This window comes from Solanum lycopersicum, chromosome 12, assembly GCF_036512215.1.
Source record: "Solanum lycopersicum chromosome 12, SLM_r2.1".
Taxonomy (NCBI): domain Eukaryota; kingdom Viridiplantae; phylum Streptophyta; class Magnoliopsida; order Solanales; family Solanaceae; genus Solanum; species Solanum lycopersicum.
In genome coordinates this window covers 6,359,370-6,377,394 of record NC_090811.1, presented here as the reverse complement: position 1 = coordinate 6,377,394, position 18,025 = coordinate 6,359,370, and the positions used below count along the sequence as shown (strand labels likewise).

General features: G+C 27.8%; 1 protein-coding gene across 3 annotated transcripts; it reads right to left on the bottom strand.

The window, feature by feature from the left end:
- Positions 1–10,926: 10,926 nt before the first annotated feature.
- On the bottom strand, positions 10,927–16,635 carry LOC101249049 (sufE-like protein 1, chloroplastic/mitochondrial). Of its 3 annotated transcripts, XR_011213243.1 has the most exons (3): positions 15,428–16,635; positions 13,788–14,094; positions 10,927–11,440 (listed from the first exon to the last, which is right to left on the bottom strand). XR_011213243.1 is itself a non-coding variant. In XM_069292450.1 (2 exons), the coding sequence occupies exon 1, from the start codon at positions 16,584–16,586 to the stop codon at positions 15,447–15,449; it is 1,140 nt and encodes a 379-aa protein (XP_069148551.1). In that variant the 5' UTR covers positions 16,587–16,634; the 3' UTR covers positions 10,927–11,440; positions 15,428–15,446. The 3 variants fall into 3 exon arrangements, 2 of the variants coding, with proteins under 2 accessions (XP_069148551.1, XP_069148552.1); XM_069292450.1 differs by lacking the exon at positions 13,788–14,094 and having other exon boundaries at positions 15,428–16,634; XM_069292451.1 differs by lacking the exons at positions 10,927–11,440; positions 13,788–14,094 and adding an exon at positions 14,298–14,770.
- Positions 16,636–18,025: the final 1,390 nt, after the last annotated feature.

Here is an 18,025-nt window from a genome sequence, read left to right as displayed (position 1 = left end):
TCACACTAGAAAACTCACCTGAAGGGAAAATTTATACACTAACGACATCATTGCAAATGATTAACGAGTAACGTTATTCTGAATAACGTTTTAGGTGTAAAATGTTGATTTGACTCTACATTTGCAAGATTGAATTTAGTGGACCGTGATTGGATTCTCAATAAACATACTTCTGACTAACGTTTTAGGTGTAAAACGTTACTCAGGAGTACGTTTATTCATTTAGCGTCGTCAGCTCCGTCAGTTTTTGTCCGTTGAATTTTAAAAATAAAAATATCCTAAAACGTTACTCAGAAATACGTTTATACTAGTTTTGTAAAAAAAATTAAAAACATATTATTTTGGTGAATTAGTTTAAATAATGGCTTAGTTTGGTTTAAATCCCGTAATATTTGGTAAGTACTGAAGAAAAAAAACTATTAAGGCATATAATTAATACGATATTTGGTGGGTGAATGAAAAATTATTCATATATAAATTTAATTTGAGGTTAACATTTTTTAAATTAGCATAATTAGTAGTACATGTATAAATTATAAGAAAATTTATGTATTATTTATGCGGAATAGAAGGCGGAACAATAACTAATACATGGACAAAAAATTGAAATGACAATATTACTCTTTACCACTCCCACTTAGACTACTTTCTTCTTCTACATAATTAAAGAGATCTTTTAATTTAAATACAAAGTTAAAAGAAGAAAGTGGTATAATTGTAAAGAAATGTTTTAATTTAAAAAATATATAATTATACTATTTTTTAATATAATAGCCAACATCCAAAGAATAGTTTATGCATGAATAAATTTGGCATGTTTAAACCCTGTATAACTAATATTTATATAATCAATATCCACATAACCTATATTACACAATTAATATTTGTATAACTAACATTCATATTACTAATATATGCATAACGAATATTTGTACTATCTATTTTGTTTTGGAAAACTTATAAATAAAAAAATAAATTATTTTGTTATATTTTTATTAGTGATCTTCATTTTTACAATTTACACCCGCAAACTTTGATTTAAAAATCTACCTCTCTACTTTAACTTTGAGAAATAATCATTTTCCCTTTTTATCCTATGTAAAATTTATGTTACTCCTGTCATTTTTAATACTTCATCTATGTAACATTTGTTTTTAATTTTATATGCTTAATTTGTTATTATTGAACCAGTATTTATAGATTTTTTAAAATTAAGTTAATAACATTATATATGGAATACTTCTTTTATAAGTTTATTGCAAATTTTAATATACATTTTTCTGATTGTTATTTTAATATTACATATGTATAAAAGTCTTAAGATCATACTTGTTTAAATTTTACTTATTTCGTGTTTCTTTTAACTTGACTATAATCAGAGGCGAGTCTACCCTAGAGCAAGGGTTATCAAGCAATACCTTTTTATTAGAAAATTACATTGTATATATAGATCAAAATATAATTTAATAAATATATATTATATACGTAAGTGTTGATACAAGTTACTTGAAGCTTTAATATAGTTGTTAAGGGGTTGCAAAACTTGTAAGAGATTTTATGTTCTATTCTTGATAAGGAGTGTTTGATTTGTATAAAGTTAAACAATTTATTAATGATATTTATGCCCTGTAACTTATGAATGTGCATAAGTAGGCATATAAATTTGTATAAATTTAAACAGGTGAAGGCATAGAAATTGAAGAGTATAGATGAGATGAGATATATATTTATATAGTTATGCTTATATCTTATTCTTTATTATTTACGTTGATAAACGAATTTTAATTGTCGTTAATGAATCTTTTTAAGAATTATACTTTAAATTTTATTTATAATATATAAATAAATAGATAATCTCTTACGAAATTGTTATCAAATATATCTTTAATTTTATTAGTTATTTTTTTTAGTTTATCATATCATTATAATCACACTATAAATTCCGTTAAAACCTAAAAGTAATAACAGTTTTTTATTCCGTTCATTTGTTTCAGTATAGAACAACATTAAACTATATAATATTTGTTTCTTTTTGGATGAAATATAGAAAATTTGTTATAAAGATTATGAAGTATACAAAGGAAGTGAATAATATCAGAAAGAACATATAGAAACCCTTCTGATTCAACGGATTGTATGACGTTAGGACTAAATCTCACCTCTTAGTTTACTTATTACTATTATTCCCTTATAAGTTATATAAATCTACGAAATCCCTCATTTTTCTCTTAAATAAAAAATGTCATTAATGTATTCGATCCTCTTTTTAATGTATCGGCACATGTATCCGACCCTCTTTTTAATGTATCAGCACTTTGATTTTTTGGTCATTAATATATCCGGACCCTCCATTAATGTATCCGATCGTCCATTAATGTATCCAACCCTCTATTTAATGTATCGACGCATGTATCCGATCCTTTTTTTTTTTATGTATCAATGCTTTGATTTTTTGGCCATTAATATATCGGACCCCCCATTAATGTATCCGACCCTCTTTTTTTTGTATCACTGCATATATCCGATCCTCTTTTTAATGTATCAGCGGTTTGATTTTTTTTGCCATTAATGTATCTGGATCTCCACTAATGTGTCCGTTTGAGGGATTCTATAATTATAAACTTTTAAGGAATAGATTGTAATTTTACCTTAAAAATATGTTATTTCTGTAAGGCATAATACATAAATGTGCCCTTTAACTTGGCTTCAAATCACATTTATGCCCTTCAACTTTGGATGTGCACAAATATGCACTTAAACTTGTATAAAGTTAAACAAATAGACACACATGTCATTTTTTGTCCTACGTGGTATTACCATGTAGGACTCGTGTTTATTTATTTAAAAGCTGAATAGTTAAAGTGCCTAATTGTGCATTATGAAAGTTGGAGGTCAAAGTTAAAATTTAAAGCCAAGTATAGGGTCCAATATATGTATTAGCCTTTCTGTAATTTGCCCTTTTACAATTATTTGAGATATCTTGGTTGGTTCTGTTTTGGGTAGAACAGCAAAGCTGCCCTGTAAGAGTGAGTCCCCATTTGATGCATAAGTGAGAGCTTGTGAATTCTATGTGAAAATGGAGTTGGAGAAGAAGGTTTAATAATATCTTTTTGGAAAGTAAAACAAATCTTGAAGCACACATTTTTAATTGAATGAACACAAATGGTTTCTTTTAGGTGCAGGGCACACCAGCAATAGAAAAAAGGATGATTTATTCCCTTCTCGTCAAGACCATGGAGAGTACGTGTGTAAATTAGAAACCTTTTTCGTGAACACTTGTATTGAATTCACCAAAGATTATGCTTCATCACGAACTTGTGTAACAAATTCTTCAATCTTTGTTGACTTTTTTTAAAAGGGGTAGAAAATTATTAATAAAATAAGTTCAGGAGGTAATAGGAACTTAATATAGTATAAGTGTGTCTCTGAAATTTTGGGCATAGGTTGAGGGGTACTCGTGCATTATCCCTTAAACATAAACAAAGTTTAAATTATACTTACAAAGTATTTATAAATAAATAATTGAAAATATAAATAAATTTATAAGTTTAAAGTGCAAGAAAGTTATAATCAATGATTTGATAGTATATCTTATTAGGTATTTGAGGTATTTTTAATTTTAATTGATATTTTAATAATTATATTTTAACATACTTATTTATATATTTGCAAATAAATATAATTTAATAACTTACTATATATAGACAAATTATGTCATTTTTAATGCTTATAGAAAATATCAATTAGATATACAACTAAAGCTTATTTATTTCCCATTTAATATAATTTTATCAATGAAGGGTAATTAAACTTCACACTAATAATGTATATAATCGAATTTGTCTATACTTTAATATAATGCTTGAATTATTCAATAATATACAATTCAATATAAATAATATTAAATCAAAATTAATTACATTTATGATAGTTATTTTTCTATTGAGTAAATAACTAGTCATGTAATTTTAATTCTTTCTATTTTTTAAATTGAAAAATAAAATAAGAAAAAAAATTGCCTCATTATTTTTTTGTGATACGTTAAAAATATTGAAAATGACATTTCCAGTAATGTTCCAACACCATATTAGATTTATATTATTGTATAATAATTTATTTAATCTAAAATTAAAGTAAATATTTAACAATAAAACTCATTCTAATGTAATTGATATTTTTTACAATATTGTAATATTTATTTTGTTAAATATATTTTAATGAAAATATTCCTCCAAGTTTTCAAATAACAAGTTCTTAGATTAAAAAAAAGCTTCCATTTAAATTATATTTAAAAAAGTTCAAGTATGCATTCCTCAATCTTCAATCAAATTCACAATGATAAAATCCCCAAGTAATTGTACAAATAAAAAGAATTCCCAAGTAAATTCTCAAAGAAATAGATTCCCAACAAAATTCGTAGAATACAAATCTCAGATAATACCACATATAAAATTATTTTAAAATAGTTTTTTAAGTAATTATTTCTACCTGGATCGACAATAAGTTAATTTGGAAATTTTCTTTCAAACAAATTAAAAAATAATTTGTTTCCATAACTTGCGAATTTACATATGAAAACAGTACTTGCAAATTATTTGCCCTAAATAATTCCCCATGTAATAAATTTGCAAAAATAACGCCAAATTACCTACCAATTTTCTGGGGAGATATTTTTCTCAGGAAAAAAAAATTTAAAATTTAAAATTTTCTTATTTTCGCATGAAAAATCGTAGAAAATTTCTGCGAAAATAATCCCCTTGGTACTCTTTTATGCCACACAATCATAACACTATAAATTCCGTTAAAAACTAAAAGGTAATAACATTTTTTATTTTGTTCAGCATAGAACAACATTAAATTATATATCGAATCAATATTTTTCTGTTTCTTTTTTTTTTGGATGAAATTAATATTATTTAATAGAAAATTTGTTATACAGATTATGAATCATACAAAGGAAGTGAGATTTTATTTCATATTGGTGCCCTTTCTTGTGCTTCTGTTTGGGACCTTAGCCTCTATTAACAACAATAACAATTATGCAATAATATAGGGACTAAGCTTGCTATTTTTCCATTATAAAAATAGGTTGTAGTGTTTGTTACGTGTAGAAGACGTTCAAAGTTAAAGATAATATCATTTTAAAATTTAAATATTCGATAATCTAATTAGTTTAAGCTTGAAATGTCTAAAAAAAAATATTAAAACATTATAGATTCGAATTGAAGCTGAGTTAGACAAATTAAGAAATGGCAAGTAATTGCAAACTTGATTGTCTATGACTTTTAATTAAAATTACAGCAATTGATTTTTTAGAAAATAGTAAAATATTGAAAACCTGTGCATAATAATTAACAAGAGATTGTTTGACATTGCTCTTGGGAACTTAGAAACATTTTTTAGGAGAATTTTTTTTTTTTTTAAATAGGTGTTTGGTAAAATTATTCAGAACGGAAATAGATGCAATTTTTCTGCTATCGAGAAGAAACTTCTAAATAAAAAAAAACAGAAGCAAAACAAGACATTATTTTTTTCAAGACTAAAATATTCCTTTTATATATATCTCTTGTTAATTAATTAACATATCTCATATGCTTGGATAAGTTTCATTTAATAATTATATTTTTCATTTTTATATAATAAATTTTATATTTTGTTTTACGTTTATGCATTATTTTTTTTTTTAGAAAAAGAAAAGAAAACAATCAAAGATTTCAACCCTCTAAAAATGAATAATATTGACTGAAAGTTTAAAATAAAAACAAAAATTTAATTTAATTTTTGAAATAGATGTTTAAACTCGTTTCTTTCTATAAATTAATTTTAATATTAAAAGTACATGAATATTTGTCCTTTATCGTAATTCGACTCTTAAATACACTTTTTTTTTTAAATTAGGCAATTGTAATTTACTTATAAAAAATATTTTTCAAATGAATTAACCAAGCAAAAATTGTTTTTTTTCTCAAAAGCACTTTTTCTAAGAAACTATTTTTAAAAAGTGCTTCCAAACATAAGTAATTTTTAACATCAACGCCAGACAGGCTTTTAGTGACTTGATCTAAAATATATACCAATACTTTTTAGGATAATATGTTTTGCTTACCCATCTAACACAAAAAAAATAATAAAACAATTGTTTATTTTCTAGAAATCTATTTTTCTACGCACTAAACACACTATATATATATGAAGGAAAACAATATATATATATATATATATATATATATTATTTTATTTTATTTTTCTTCCTACTAAACACACCTTTTATATATTGTAAATTAGATGAGGAGTTTTGCCTCATTTCTTTCTATGAGTTCTTGATTATATGTTGCATTTCTTTTCTTCTTCTTCTTATATATTTTTAATGTTCATTTCGTGCTCTTTTGTAAACTCGAGCACAATACAAGTTTGGTGGATTGAATATGGATCAACATAAAATGATTAATAAATCAATTTATTTATATTTTATATGGATAAAAATAAATTAAATAATAAATGAATTTGGTAAAATACAAGTTTATTCATATTTATATATATTTTCATGAGTAAATAATATTATACTTTAAAATTCAACATAGAGAAAATATTTTAGTCTTTCTTTTTTCGATGAAAAATATTGAAAATTCTTTATTTAGTTTATTATATCATAAAAGTAAAAAAAAAAGAAGAAGAAGAAGAATATTCTATAACTTTTCAACAAAAAATAAATCAATATATATATATATATATAAATGAGGACCATAGAGGAGGTGATGTGGCACCTCTATATGGCCTCCATTTGCATTTAGTTTTTTTCATCTTTTTTTTTTAAAAAAATAATTATTATATATCATAAAAAATTACTTAAATTTATTGTAAATAAATATTTATTAATGGTGGGTCATTTATAACAAAAACGCTTCATATCTTTTATTTATTTATCTCACTTATAATTAAAAGAGAAACATAATTTATTTATTTTTGACTTTTTTTAATTTAAATTAATTATTTTATTGTAAAAATATATTACTTCATTTATACAAATATACAAATAAATACTTTATTAATGTATGAACATTTATAATAATAAAAAAATTCTATATTTTTTTTCTATTTGTTTATCTCACTTCTAATCATGAAATTATAGTATTATTTTTTTACATTTTAAGTATTTTTATTTTTATTTTTGAATTTATTCACTAGGAGTTACTACCCATGAGTTGTCCTTCATTAATTTTTACTTTTAATAATATTCATGACTCTCATAATTTTTATATTCATAACCTCCAATTTAAATTTATAAGTTTATGTGTCTTATGAAATTCATTTATTTTGCCTATAAATTTATATTTGTTTAATGAAGATTCACTTTCACAATTATTCTTTCTTTTTTCATCATATATGTTTGATCTGTAACAAAAAAAAGTACATGAAGGTAAGAAATACGTCATTGAACTTTTTATTTTTTATTTTCTCTATTTTTGTCTATAAATTCGTATTTGATTTGTGAAGGAAACTAACATGTAACCAAAAAAAAAAGTATATGAAGTTAATCAATATATCATTCTCAAGTCCTTATTTTTTTCATTTCCTTTATTTTGTCTACATAGATTCATATTTATTTTCATGAAGATTCACATACAAAGTTATAATTTCTCTTCTCCATAAAACTTGTTTGTGAATTAGCTAACATGTAACCAAAAAAAGTATATGAAGGTAAGATATATTTCATTCTTAAGTCTTTCTTTTTATTTTTATGGACTAGACATGCTTTCTTAATATATATTTTTATGTTTGTATTATAATTTATCAAGTAAGTATGATTAAAAAAATCTCTTTAATTCTTAACAATGTTTTGTCCGTATGCAATTACTTTTTTTAATAGTTAGTTTTCCATATATAATATAGTTTGATTTATAATATTTGTTAGATTTCAAGAAATAATTATTATTTAGTATTGTTATTACTATTGAAAAGATAATATATAAATATATTAAATATGGTTTATATTTCGTTCTTTTTTTGACATAATTATTTTTAATTCATATATGCTTTTTTTTATTCAGTAGGTTGCATATATGAAGAGTTTGACATATGGATCAAAACATGATGACGGATCTCTTTGCAAAGGAAGATGGTACAAGGGAAAAAAATTAAGCATAACTAGAGATTATTTTTTCACTTTAAAATTTATTAGCAACTTAATTACTTTTGCTAGAGTATTTAAAGTTTTAATTTATGTAAATAATTTAGCTAAATGTATTATATTGTCAATACTAATCATTTGATCCTTTAGTATTCTATTTTCTCTTTGTTATAAAAAAAAAATATAATTATTTCATTTTAACAACAACAAAATTTATGATGATTAGTTTCACTTTTATTATAAATTATAAAAAGTAATTGAAAAATATATTATTATTTTCATGATGTCATTTTTTGCGTATGTAACAATCTGTGGTCGTTCTTTTTGCTTTGAAATGTATTTATAATTTTTATGTAGTCACCAATTATTATATTTTCTCTGTTCATTTTTTGTATTTTCACACCTTATTTTTATTTTTTTATTTTACAAATAAAATCAATACATAATTAGTAATACATTTTGTGGCTAATAAAATTATACATTTGAATTATTTATAACTCATGTCTCTTCATCTTACTTGTAAAGTTTAATATTAAATATGAATCATGACTTTATATGCTTCATTTTTCGAAAATCTTACAAGTATTTAAATAATGTTTAAAAAATTATAATAAGCAAATGTAATAATAAAATAAAAGAAAACAATTTTATTTTGACGAAATCAGAGTTTAGATAAAACATCACTACTCCTAGAAAAGATAGAGAAAATTAAAACATCTAAAATATTTTCAACCTAATACCAATATATTGTTATTTCAACATATTATCCCTTATTCCATTTACTTCACCACGGTAAATGTTTTGTTCTAATATATACATATACAAAACAAATAAATATATTTTATATGTTTTTAAAAAGTCTATAATATCACAGACGAGGAGAAATATAAATATTATCTATATATTCGATACTAACCTAAATATTATATATTTCAAGCGCGAATAGTTTCACTAGTTTATATAATAACAAAGGAAAAATAATTTCAATCTCAAAATTCAAAAACTTTACTTTTCTATCAATTATAAAAATGAATAATTAGTTTCACGGAAGAACATAAATAGAAAAAGAAGTTACAATATTTTAGTGATATTTTGAATTTTGAATGAGTAAAAATTGAAAGCTTAACCCATTTGGCTAATTGATATTTCACCGAGATGAATACTCATCTCAAAATCTATAGAATGGAAAGGATTTCAAATGTCATAATAACATTCAAATATTTTTAAGATAACATTATTTTGAGTAAAAATTAAAACCATAGCCTACTCAAAATAAATCTTTAATACGAGGAAAATAAGAACAGAAATGTCATATGTTGCAATGAAAATGAACAAACTAGTATGAATCTCAAATATTTTGATACAATTGAAATTAATTTTACGTAGCTAAAATGTATTATATTTGTTGGAATAATAACAATTAAATTTATAACAATGTATGGTATTAAATTAAAATTGTATTATAACTATAGTTTATATAGTAACACATAAATTAATTTGAATAATTTTTTGAAAATTTGTAATTCAGGTATAATATCATTTAATAAGAAAAAAATAAGTAACAATTGTAATACATTTTGAATACCATTAAATATAAAGCAACGTTAAAAAAACAATTAATCATGTATCATCAGAGATGATTCAGTAGATATCAATTTTTTTAATAACTATTGGATATATATATTTTTTTTAAAACTATTGGATAGATTTAGCGTAATTGAGAAATTAAGATCCTCTACACGTATTTGAAATCAATGCTTTGTACCTTTAGGTTTCAAAATTGAACTTTATATAATGACATGTATCTAATAATGTTGTTTTGAAAAGAAAAAAAGAACATTTTTAACCTCCAAAAAACTTGATCAAACAAGCTAATTAATTAAAAATTATTAATGGAGACCAAACCTTTTATTTTGGTGCATTCCTTCAATACACATGTTTTAAATGCTAAATTGATTCAAATTTCAATGTGGACTTTGTGCTCGTAGGGGACAACGGTTATACATCGATCTACGTTGATTAATGTGAACTTATGCTACAATTAGGGATGATAATGGAGTAGGGAAGATAAATTCGTGCAACATCACGATGATTTCAATCTACTCCTCCTTGTCTCATATAACAAAAAAAAAATATTTTTAATCCTCTGCTCTGCACTGTGTAGATCCGTCCTACATAATTTTTTAAAGAAAATTGTGTTTTGCAATTTTGGGTGTGATTTTTTAAACTTGTGAAGCGTTATTTCTTAAATGTATCAAGTTCATATCACTTATTATTTAAACTCGTGCTGCTCCGTTTCATTGTCATCCCTAAGGACATCGATTACTTGTGGCAACATATACATTGTATGCGGATGTGTTGGCTTACTATCATATAACTCAAGTGAAATGATACAAATATTATATGCTATACTAAATTTGTTTGGCTGTGATGGTATACATACGGTTTTGAAATATTTGAGCATATGGATTTTGAAATTTTTATCTGTAAGATATAAATTGGGGTAAAAACATAACATGGATATACAAAATTTTAAAAAAATAAAAATGTATTTTGCGTGTGGTGTTTATGTCCACTCATATATTGGTCATACAAATAACATAAACCCAACGTGTAAAATGCATACAATTTATCGTTCTTCTTCCTCTACTAGTACACTACAATGAGACAAAAGTTGTTAGTCTGCTTGTATTTGGGGCTTGCTAGCAATGATTGTTGTTCTTATTCATATTGAGAAAAGATATACTCCCTAATCGACCAGGCAGGTGATCGAACATCATGATGTACGCGTGGCGATATATGTACTGATAAAAGAATATGATTGTGTATATGGCTTATGATTCCAAAGAACCATTCAAATGTGATCAAAATAGGAGTACAAAGCATGAACATGATATCTTGACAAATCATAGTATAACTTATGATATATGATTTCAATACATGTTTTCTCAAAGACTAGTATGGAGGGAGGCTGATGATACCTGTCAGTTGTTGTCTTCTTTCCTCGAGTCTGAGCATAAGTGCAACCCACGACGATACCACAAGTTAGGAGCTGCCTCCTCATCGTTGTTGACATCCAGTAGAGGGTAGGGGTTTATTGTATTCTCTTGCATTTCGGAGTCATATTCACTGATAAGTAGACATCCCACAAAGCAAAGATTGATTTGACTCACAAAATTCAAAATAGGAGTGATTTGACTAAAGGTTCTGTGCTTCTAATACAAACACAAATCAAGATTGAAACAAGTTGCAGTTCCAGTCCACAGTTGTGATACAAAATAACAAGGCTGAAAGAAGGTTACTGAAGTGCACCTGAAATAAATAATTCAAATGAAGTCAAATAACTTGCATATAATCAATCAGTAGTTCCATGATCAAGTAATATATCGATTTTCATACAAGAAACATGACGAGGAAGAGAACATTTCACACGATGTTCATGGTTGGTCCTAAAATTAGTTTCCAAACCAAGAATTACTGATTAGTAGAACTGTTATATTAACAATGAAAGAAGCGCTGGGATATTTACAAAAGCCAATTGAAGAAAAACTTCAATAATCTGTCAATCGGCTCCAAAAGAGGCTCCCGAGAGTCATACTTATCATTGTATGATCTAGCAGCCAAGGAAAAGGTCACGCTGGAACTCAGACAGTTAGACCTTTGATGTAAATTGAAAGTTATGTCACTGAAAGACACATTACACAGAAGAACCATCTGCAAATTGGGTAGAACAGTAAGAGAGGTAAATTGATAATGCATATACTCTGTCAAGTATCAACGTAATCCAGAGTAACAAGCACGTAGAAGCATTCATAACCTGTTTGGCCAAGACTTTGAAAGATGAGAAGTGCTTATTTTTCAATAAAAGCACTTCTTATAGTTTCACTATAAATAAGTGTTTTTGAATAGTAGCAGAAGTTCTGTTTCAGTTAGCATCGGCAGAAAAGCGTAGCATCTCCTAAAAATAAGTACTTTCGAATTTATTTACAACAAGAATACCCATATCAAAAATAGTTGACAACTTATATGCATATCCTTTTTCGTAGTTTGACAGTTAAAGCACTTTGACAATATTAGCCAATCACAAATTGCTACTATCCCGAAGCACTTTCTTTTAGACCATGGTGTCCTGACCAGCTTTCGCTCACCTTGACTAGTTCTACAGGATACCAGTCACATCCCACCAGCATCAGGTGCCAGGTAACTCTATCTACCAAGGCAGATGACAAGAATCACCTGGTGCTTTTTTCTCCACTGAGAGTTGAACCTGAGACCTCATGGCTCTTAACCACTTCTTGACCACTAGACCACACTTTGGATACCTCCCAAGGCACTTTATTGAAAAGCACTTTTGATAAGAGAAACTTCTCAAAATAAGCTGGAAACTGCTGGAGACCTTGGCTTCTTTGACATAACTGATTGGAATTGAACTGCTATTAGTGAACATTTCTGGAATCTGTGCTTGAAAAAGGCCATGATATGGATCCAACTGGTCCATGCATATACAAATCAAAGGTGGAAGTGTTTGGGATGTGAATGATAGTCGAGCATCATGGACAATTAAGAAGATCCTCAATACCAAAAGAATACTGGAAAAAGCTGGCTATGAGGATCAGGATGTCACCCTTAGGACTAAATTCAGCACAAATGCGGTCGATTGTAAATTGAGGTGACTATACAAGGGTAGATGGAGGAGATTACTAAAAACCATGGAGCCCCTAGAGAGAAGTTTATACTGTATTTGGCTGTATGGAAAAGTTTCTGACTAGAGACAGATTAGCAAAATGGAGTCCTACACATGACCTGTCTTATCCCTTTGCAACCAACAATGATGAGAGTCTGGATCATTTATTCTTCAAATGTCATTACTTAGCAACTATCTGGGAAGAATCTCTTTGATGACCTATCTGGGATGAATCTCTTATGGTTAGGCATTCAAAGATCATCTGTGGAATGGAAGGATGAAATGATGTGGGCTATTGCTCATGCCAAAGGCAACTCAGTACAAGCTGCTCTTTACAGATTATCCGTTACATGTTATCATTACTTGGTGTGGCACAAGAAGAACTTAAGACTGTTTCAGATGAAAAGTAGAAGCCCTGAAATACTCATAAGACTGGCTACTCAAGCAATTCACTGCAGGGGCTCTCTGTTTCCTGGTTTGCATTCTGGACTAGAGTCTAGACATGCTTAATTACTATCCTTAGGTAATATTTTTGAGATTAGAGTTCTTGATGTAATTTTGCTCTTTTCAATCACAGTGTTTGGAGCTTGTTTGTCCAACGCTGAGGCATACTTTGTACCTACTTGCTGGTTTAGTACTTGAATCAATTTAGTTACCCCCAAAAAACTGATTCTGACAGCTCAACCAAAAATTTAAGTCAGGAAATTGGAAAATGTACACGCTACTATATCAAAGGCGATCATATATGTATTCTTGATATTATAACAAGGAGATGCCATATATGAGAACCATCTAGTAATGCAAGTAGAACTAAAAACGTTTTGGAGGTTGCATGCGTCTATATAACCTAGTAGAAGTATCTTCAAACAGTTGCAGTTTATCCTATCAATAGACACCTAACGTAACAAATTTTGAAATTAGATTTATGCAGCATAAAATAGAAATTAAAGCTATTGGAAAGCATAAATTGTTTACCAGGCCACCATATTCATCAAAAAGGGCTGCAGAGAATGTTCTGATTTCTGTGTCAACCACCATATCACCTAGACCACTAGCCATATCTCGATCAGCAAGCCTCTTTGGAGACTTCTTGAGACCACTTCGAAATGTCCTAACTCATATGCAATAACCCATAAACTAAAGGGCTTCTTCATGAATTTGGCATCAGATGTTTCCCAAATACTTTGTTCCAAAAATTGATCACCAGGAACCATATCACTGCGGATGCATCTTAAGGAACCAAAATCAGATTGATTTGGTGCTCCTTTTCAGGCTATACAACCTGCGGAAACAAAGCCTGAAGGAGGCTGAGGCATCCAAGAAGATATACTATCAACCTATGATACATTGTGCTTCGTGATTCTGATCACAAAATACACCATTCCTCGAGGAATAATAGGGCGCCATATAGATAATTTCTTTCTAGAGAATCCTGAGCACCTCCCTAAAGCATTTATTTCTATATATTGTTTCTTCAGAATTAAATTGTTATAAAACAAAAAGAGGTAAAAGTTTATTGATAAGGTGCAAAGAAGGTAGAGGCAAGTACAAAGCAAAACATCCCAGAACAGGCACACACCGGACAACCCTCCTAACAAATCCACGAAATCGAAAAACTGATGCAGATCCACCAGAGAATTGCATTTACACCAAATAATATAGATTATGAATACATCTATTCTTAATTCTACACGCGATCCCTATGCCCTTCAAAGAAAGCTTTAGTCCTTTCCAACCATGAAGTCCAAAATATGCACAATGTAGTGTCCTCCATATCTGCTTCAACTTTCTGGATATTCTTTGGGCCTGCTACTCTACAAACAATATCTTTACAGTCTGTGGCATCACTTTGCCACCAGATGTTTAAGAAAATTCCCAGCATCACAATTAAATTGATGTATTCCTTTGTTCACCAAGTCGCTAGAGAAAAGAGTGACATCTCACAGATCCTTCTATAGCTGTTATGAGTCCCCCAGATCACAAAATTAATGCAACTTGGAAATATCATTTCCCACGGAATGTGATAGATTATTTAGATCTCTTAGGTTCAAGGAAACCAGACGCATAGTTCACTAGAGGTAAACATCTTTAGAAATACCATGAATTTATATTAAAACCCTTTTAAAACATAAAAATAATAATTTTTGCAGTTACCATAAACGTGAAAGGCCTAACAAAGTAGAGTTACTTATAAAGGATAATTGTAATTGCATTTCATCAAGTTGAGCTGAAATTAGAAAAAAAAATTGTGTCATCGTTGTAAAAGATAAAGGATAAAATTTTCATTGCTAACAAGGTAATGGCACTTCAAGTAGCTATTTATCATTCTTGAAGTTGATTAGCACGTCCAAGTGCGTCACAGAGAAAAAGTTGCTAAGACTGAAGCAACCAAATTACAACAGTTAATAAACAATTGAAGCTTTGTATTGAAATGACTCTTGGGAGTAAAGAAAACTATTGTTTAAAATCCTGAAACTATTTTATTAAGATTCTCGCGACAAAACAGACTTCGCATCATAGCTATCCACTTCTCAGGATTTTATGCTACAAGCTAAGGTATAAGTTTCAATAAATTCCACAAGAATGAAAAGTTTACACGACAAAAAGAACCAGACCTCTCTTGACGCCAGCAATTCAACTACTACCAACTTCAGACGGCGTATTGGCCACAATTGATAAAGCGTGTAGTCCATTCTGCAACTCATCTTGCAGTAAACTATAAATCATCCTATGCCTCTTAACCATACTCTTACCTTCAAATTCCTCTGACACCACTTTTAAATTAAAGTGTGTCTCTCCATCACTACCTCTAATCCCAACGTGTCCTGCGTGATAAGATATATCTTCAACTTCTAGTTCAACAGGCCTAAGTTCCTTCTCCAGTTTCTCCTTGATTCTCATCCCTCTACTATTCAAAAAATCATCACTAGCACCAACATTGTTTCCATTAACTTCAGGACTGGCTACAGACTCCACATTTCCATTACCACCAACACCAAGGGACTCGGTCGACGAGGCATTCGATACTTCACTCTGCCTTAAATTAGCATCTTTCTCAGCTTCAACATACAATTGAAGTGCTTTTTTCTGCATTAACTTCAACATATTCAAAAACCCATTATTCCTAGAAGGAGTTAAGCTTTGTTGCAACCCTAAAAGTACAGCAAAATCAGGAGAAACTTTTAAAATCTCTTCTACAGGTCTTCCAGAAAGTCCCTGAACTAACAACGCAGCAAGACCTTTAGTAAGTACCGAATCAGAATCAGCCTCAAATACAACATTTTTCTCAGAATCAAAATACGCCCTAACCCAAACCTGTGAAACACAACCCTCAACCTTATTTTCACTAGTCTTGTACTGGGTATCAAGTGGTTTTAAATTCTTGCCATAAAACAACAGTTGCTCGTACTTAGCCTTTGGTTGCTCAACTGCTTGAAAAAGCTTGACGATTTCTTGAAGATTCGGTGGAAGCTCTTCAATGGGTTGGAGAGATGAAGAAGAAGCTTCTCCTGCTGCTGATGGGGTTGCAGAAACAGATTTTGTTGAAATTCTTTCGATGGTAATGGATCTAAAGAAGGCTAATTTAGTGGGTTTTGAGTATAAAAAAGAGGATTTTGAGGATTTGGGGTATGGTGAATTAGGGTGATGGAGAGGATGAGGAATTTTGGTGGAAATCGACATGGATAGAAGATGATGAAGCAAAGGAAGTAGAGAAAATGGTGAGTTTGATGTTGAGAAGATTCGAGAGAAGAGAAAACTAACCTCACTGGGCATAATCCTACATTTTCAACCAATCAAAACATTAGTTGGTATTTGTTTTTAGAAATTTTCTTTTTCTTTGCAATTTTTAATTGTATTCCTTTGTTTTGTTGATAACTTTTACGATAAATTTGTTTAATTTTTATTATTAATTTTTTTTTATTTTTATCTATAACTATATATGAAAATGTTATTTTCTTCTATTCATTTAATAATTTTCTTATGTTTATTTTCACAAATTCTAGATATACTTGATGGTTGATTATAATTTAAATTAATTTTTTTTTTCAATTGGTAATACAATATTTCTTGTAATATTTTGTAAGACATGAATATGCATATATAAATTAATATATGTTGCATAACACCACAAATGTTTTAAATATTAGATAAGTTTCTACTGATTATAATTTTGAAAAACTTTTTCAACTAAATTAATTGTTACACAAATTATAAAATTATTCTAGAACTATTCCAAAAATTAATTAAAAGTTCACTTGATTGAATATCATCTTTTACTTGTATGATACAAAATGGAAACAACACTTTTTGTCCCTATAATTCTAGTTGTAGTCCTTGTGTTATTTTACTATGTAAATTTAATCTTCAATTATTTGAAGTGGGCAATTTTGGTCCTTGAAGCTAACAAAAATTATTTAACAAAATAGTTATCTAAAAATATATAAAATAAAATAAAGATTTGATGATTCTAAATGCTTGAAAAATTATGTTATAAAATTAAAATCATATTTTATATATTTCTAATAAATATACAATGATTATTTTAGATATATAATTGATCCCATTTGCTTCTCTGTTTGCTCTATTTAACATTTATGAGCAACTCATTCTTTCCCTTTTTTTCCTTAGTTATTAACATAGGTCAAATACGATACATTTTGAAAGAGTTCAGTGGGTGGACATGTTTTTTAAGACTATCAACAGTGTCCTAATAACTTTTAGTCTTTAAATTTTTTAAATATTTATTATACAATGAAGCATGTGTTAGTAACATAAAATGACAAGAAAAAGAGAGTAAAAGAGAGACACAAAGTAGTAGTTAGTAATTGTACTGTTAAATAACTACTTTGTTAAATAGTTACTTTTGTTAACTTCAAGAACCAAAATCACCCACTTCAAATATTTGAAGATTAAATGTGAATAGTCAAATAACACAGGAATTAGAACATGAATTATGCAATAATAAAGGGACTAAAATTGTCATTTTTCATTACAAAAATAGGTCTAAGTCATCAATATTTTAGTGATTGTTACATTTAGAAGACATACAATGTCAAGACAATTTTTTTTTTGAAATTTAAATATTTGATAATCTAATTTTGAACCTAAAATGTCTAAGAATATATTAAAACATCAGTGATTTAAATTGAAGTGAAAACAAGAAATTAATAAATAACAAGTAATTGAAAACTTGATTGTCAATGACTTCTAAT

Excerpts from the sequence above, each read along its gene's own strand:
- LOC101249049 (XM_069292451.1), bottom strand. The coding sequence starts at position 16,586 with ATGCCCAGTGAGGTTAGTTTTCTCTTCTCTCGAATCTTCTCAACATCA.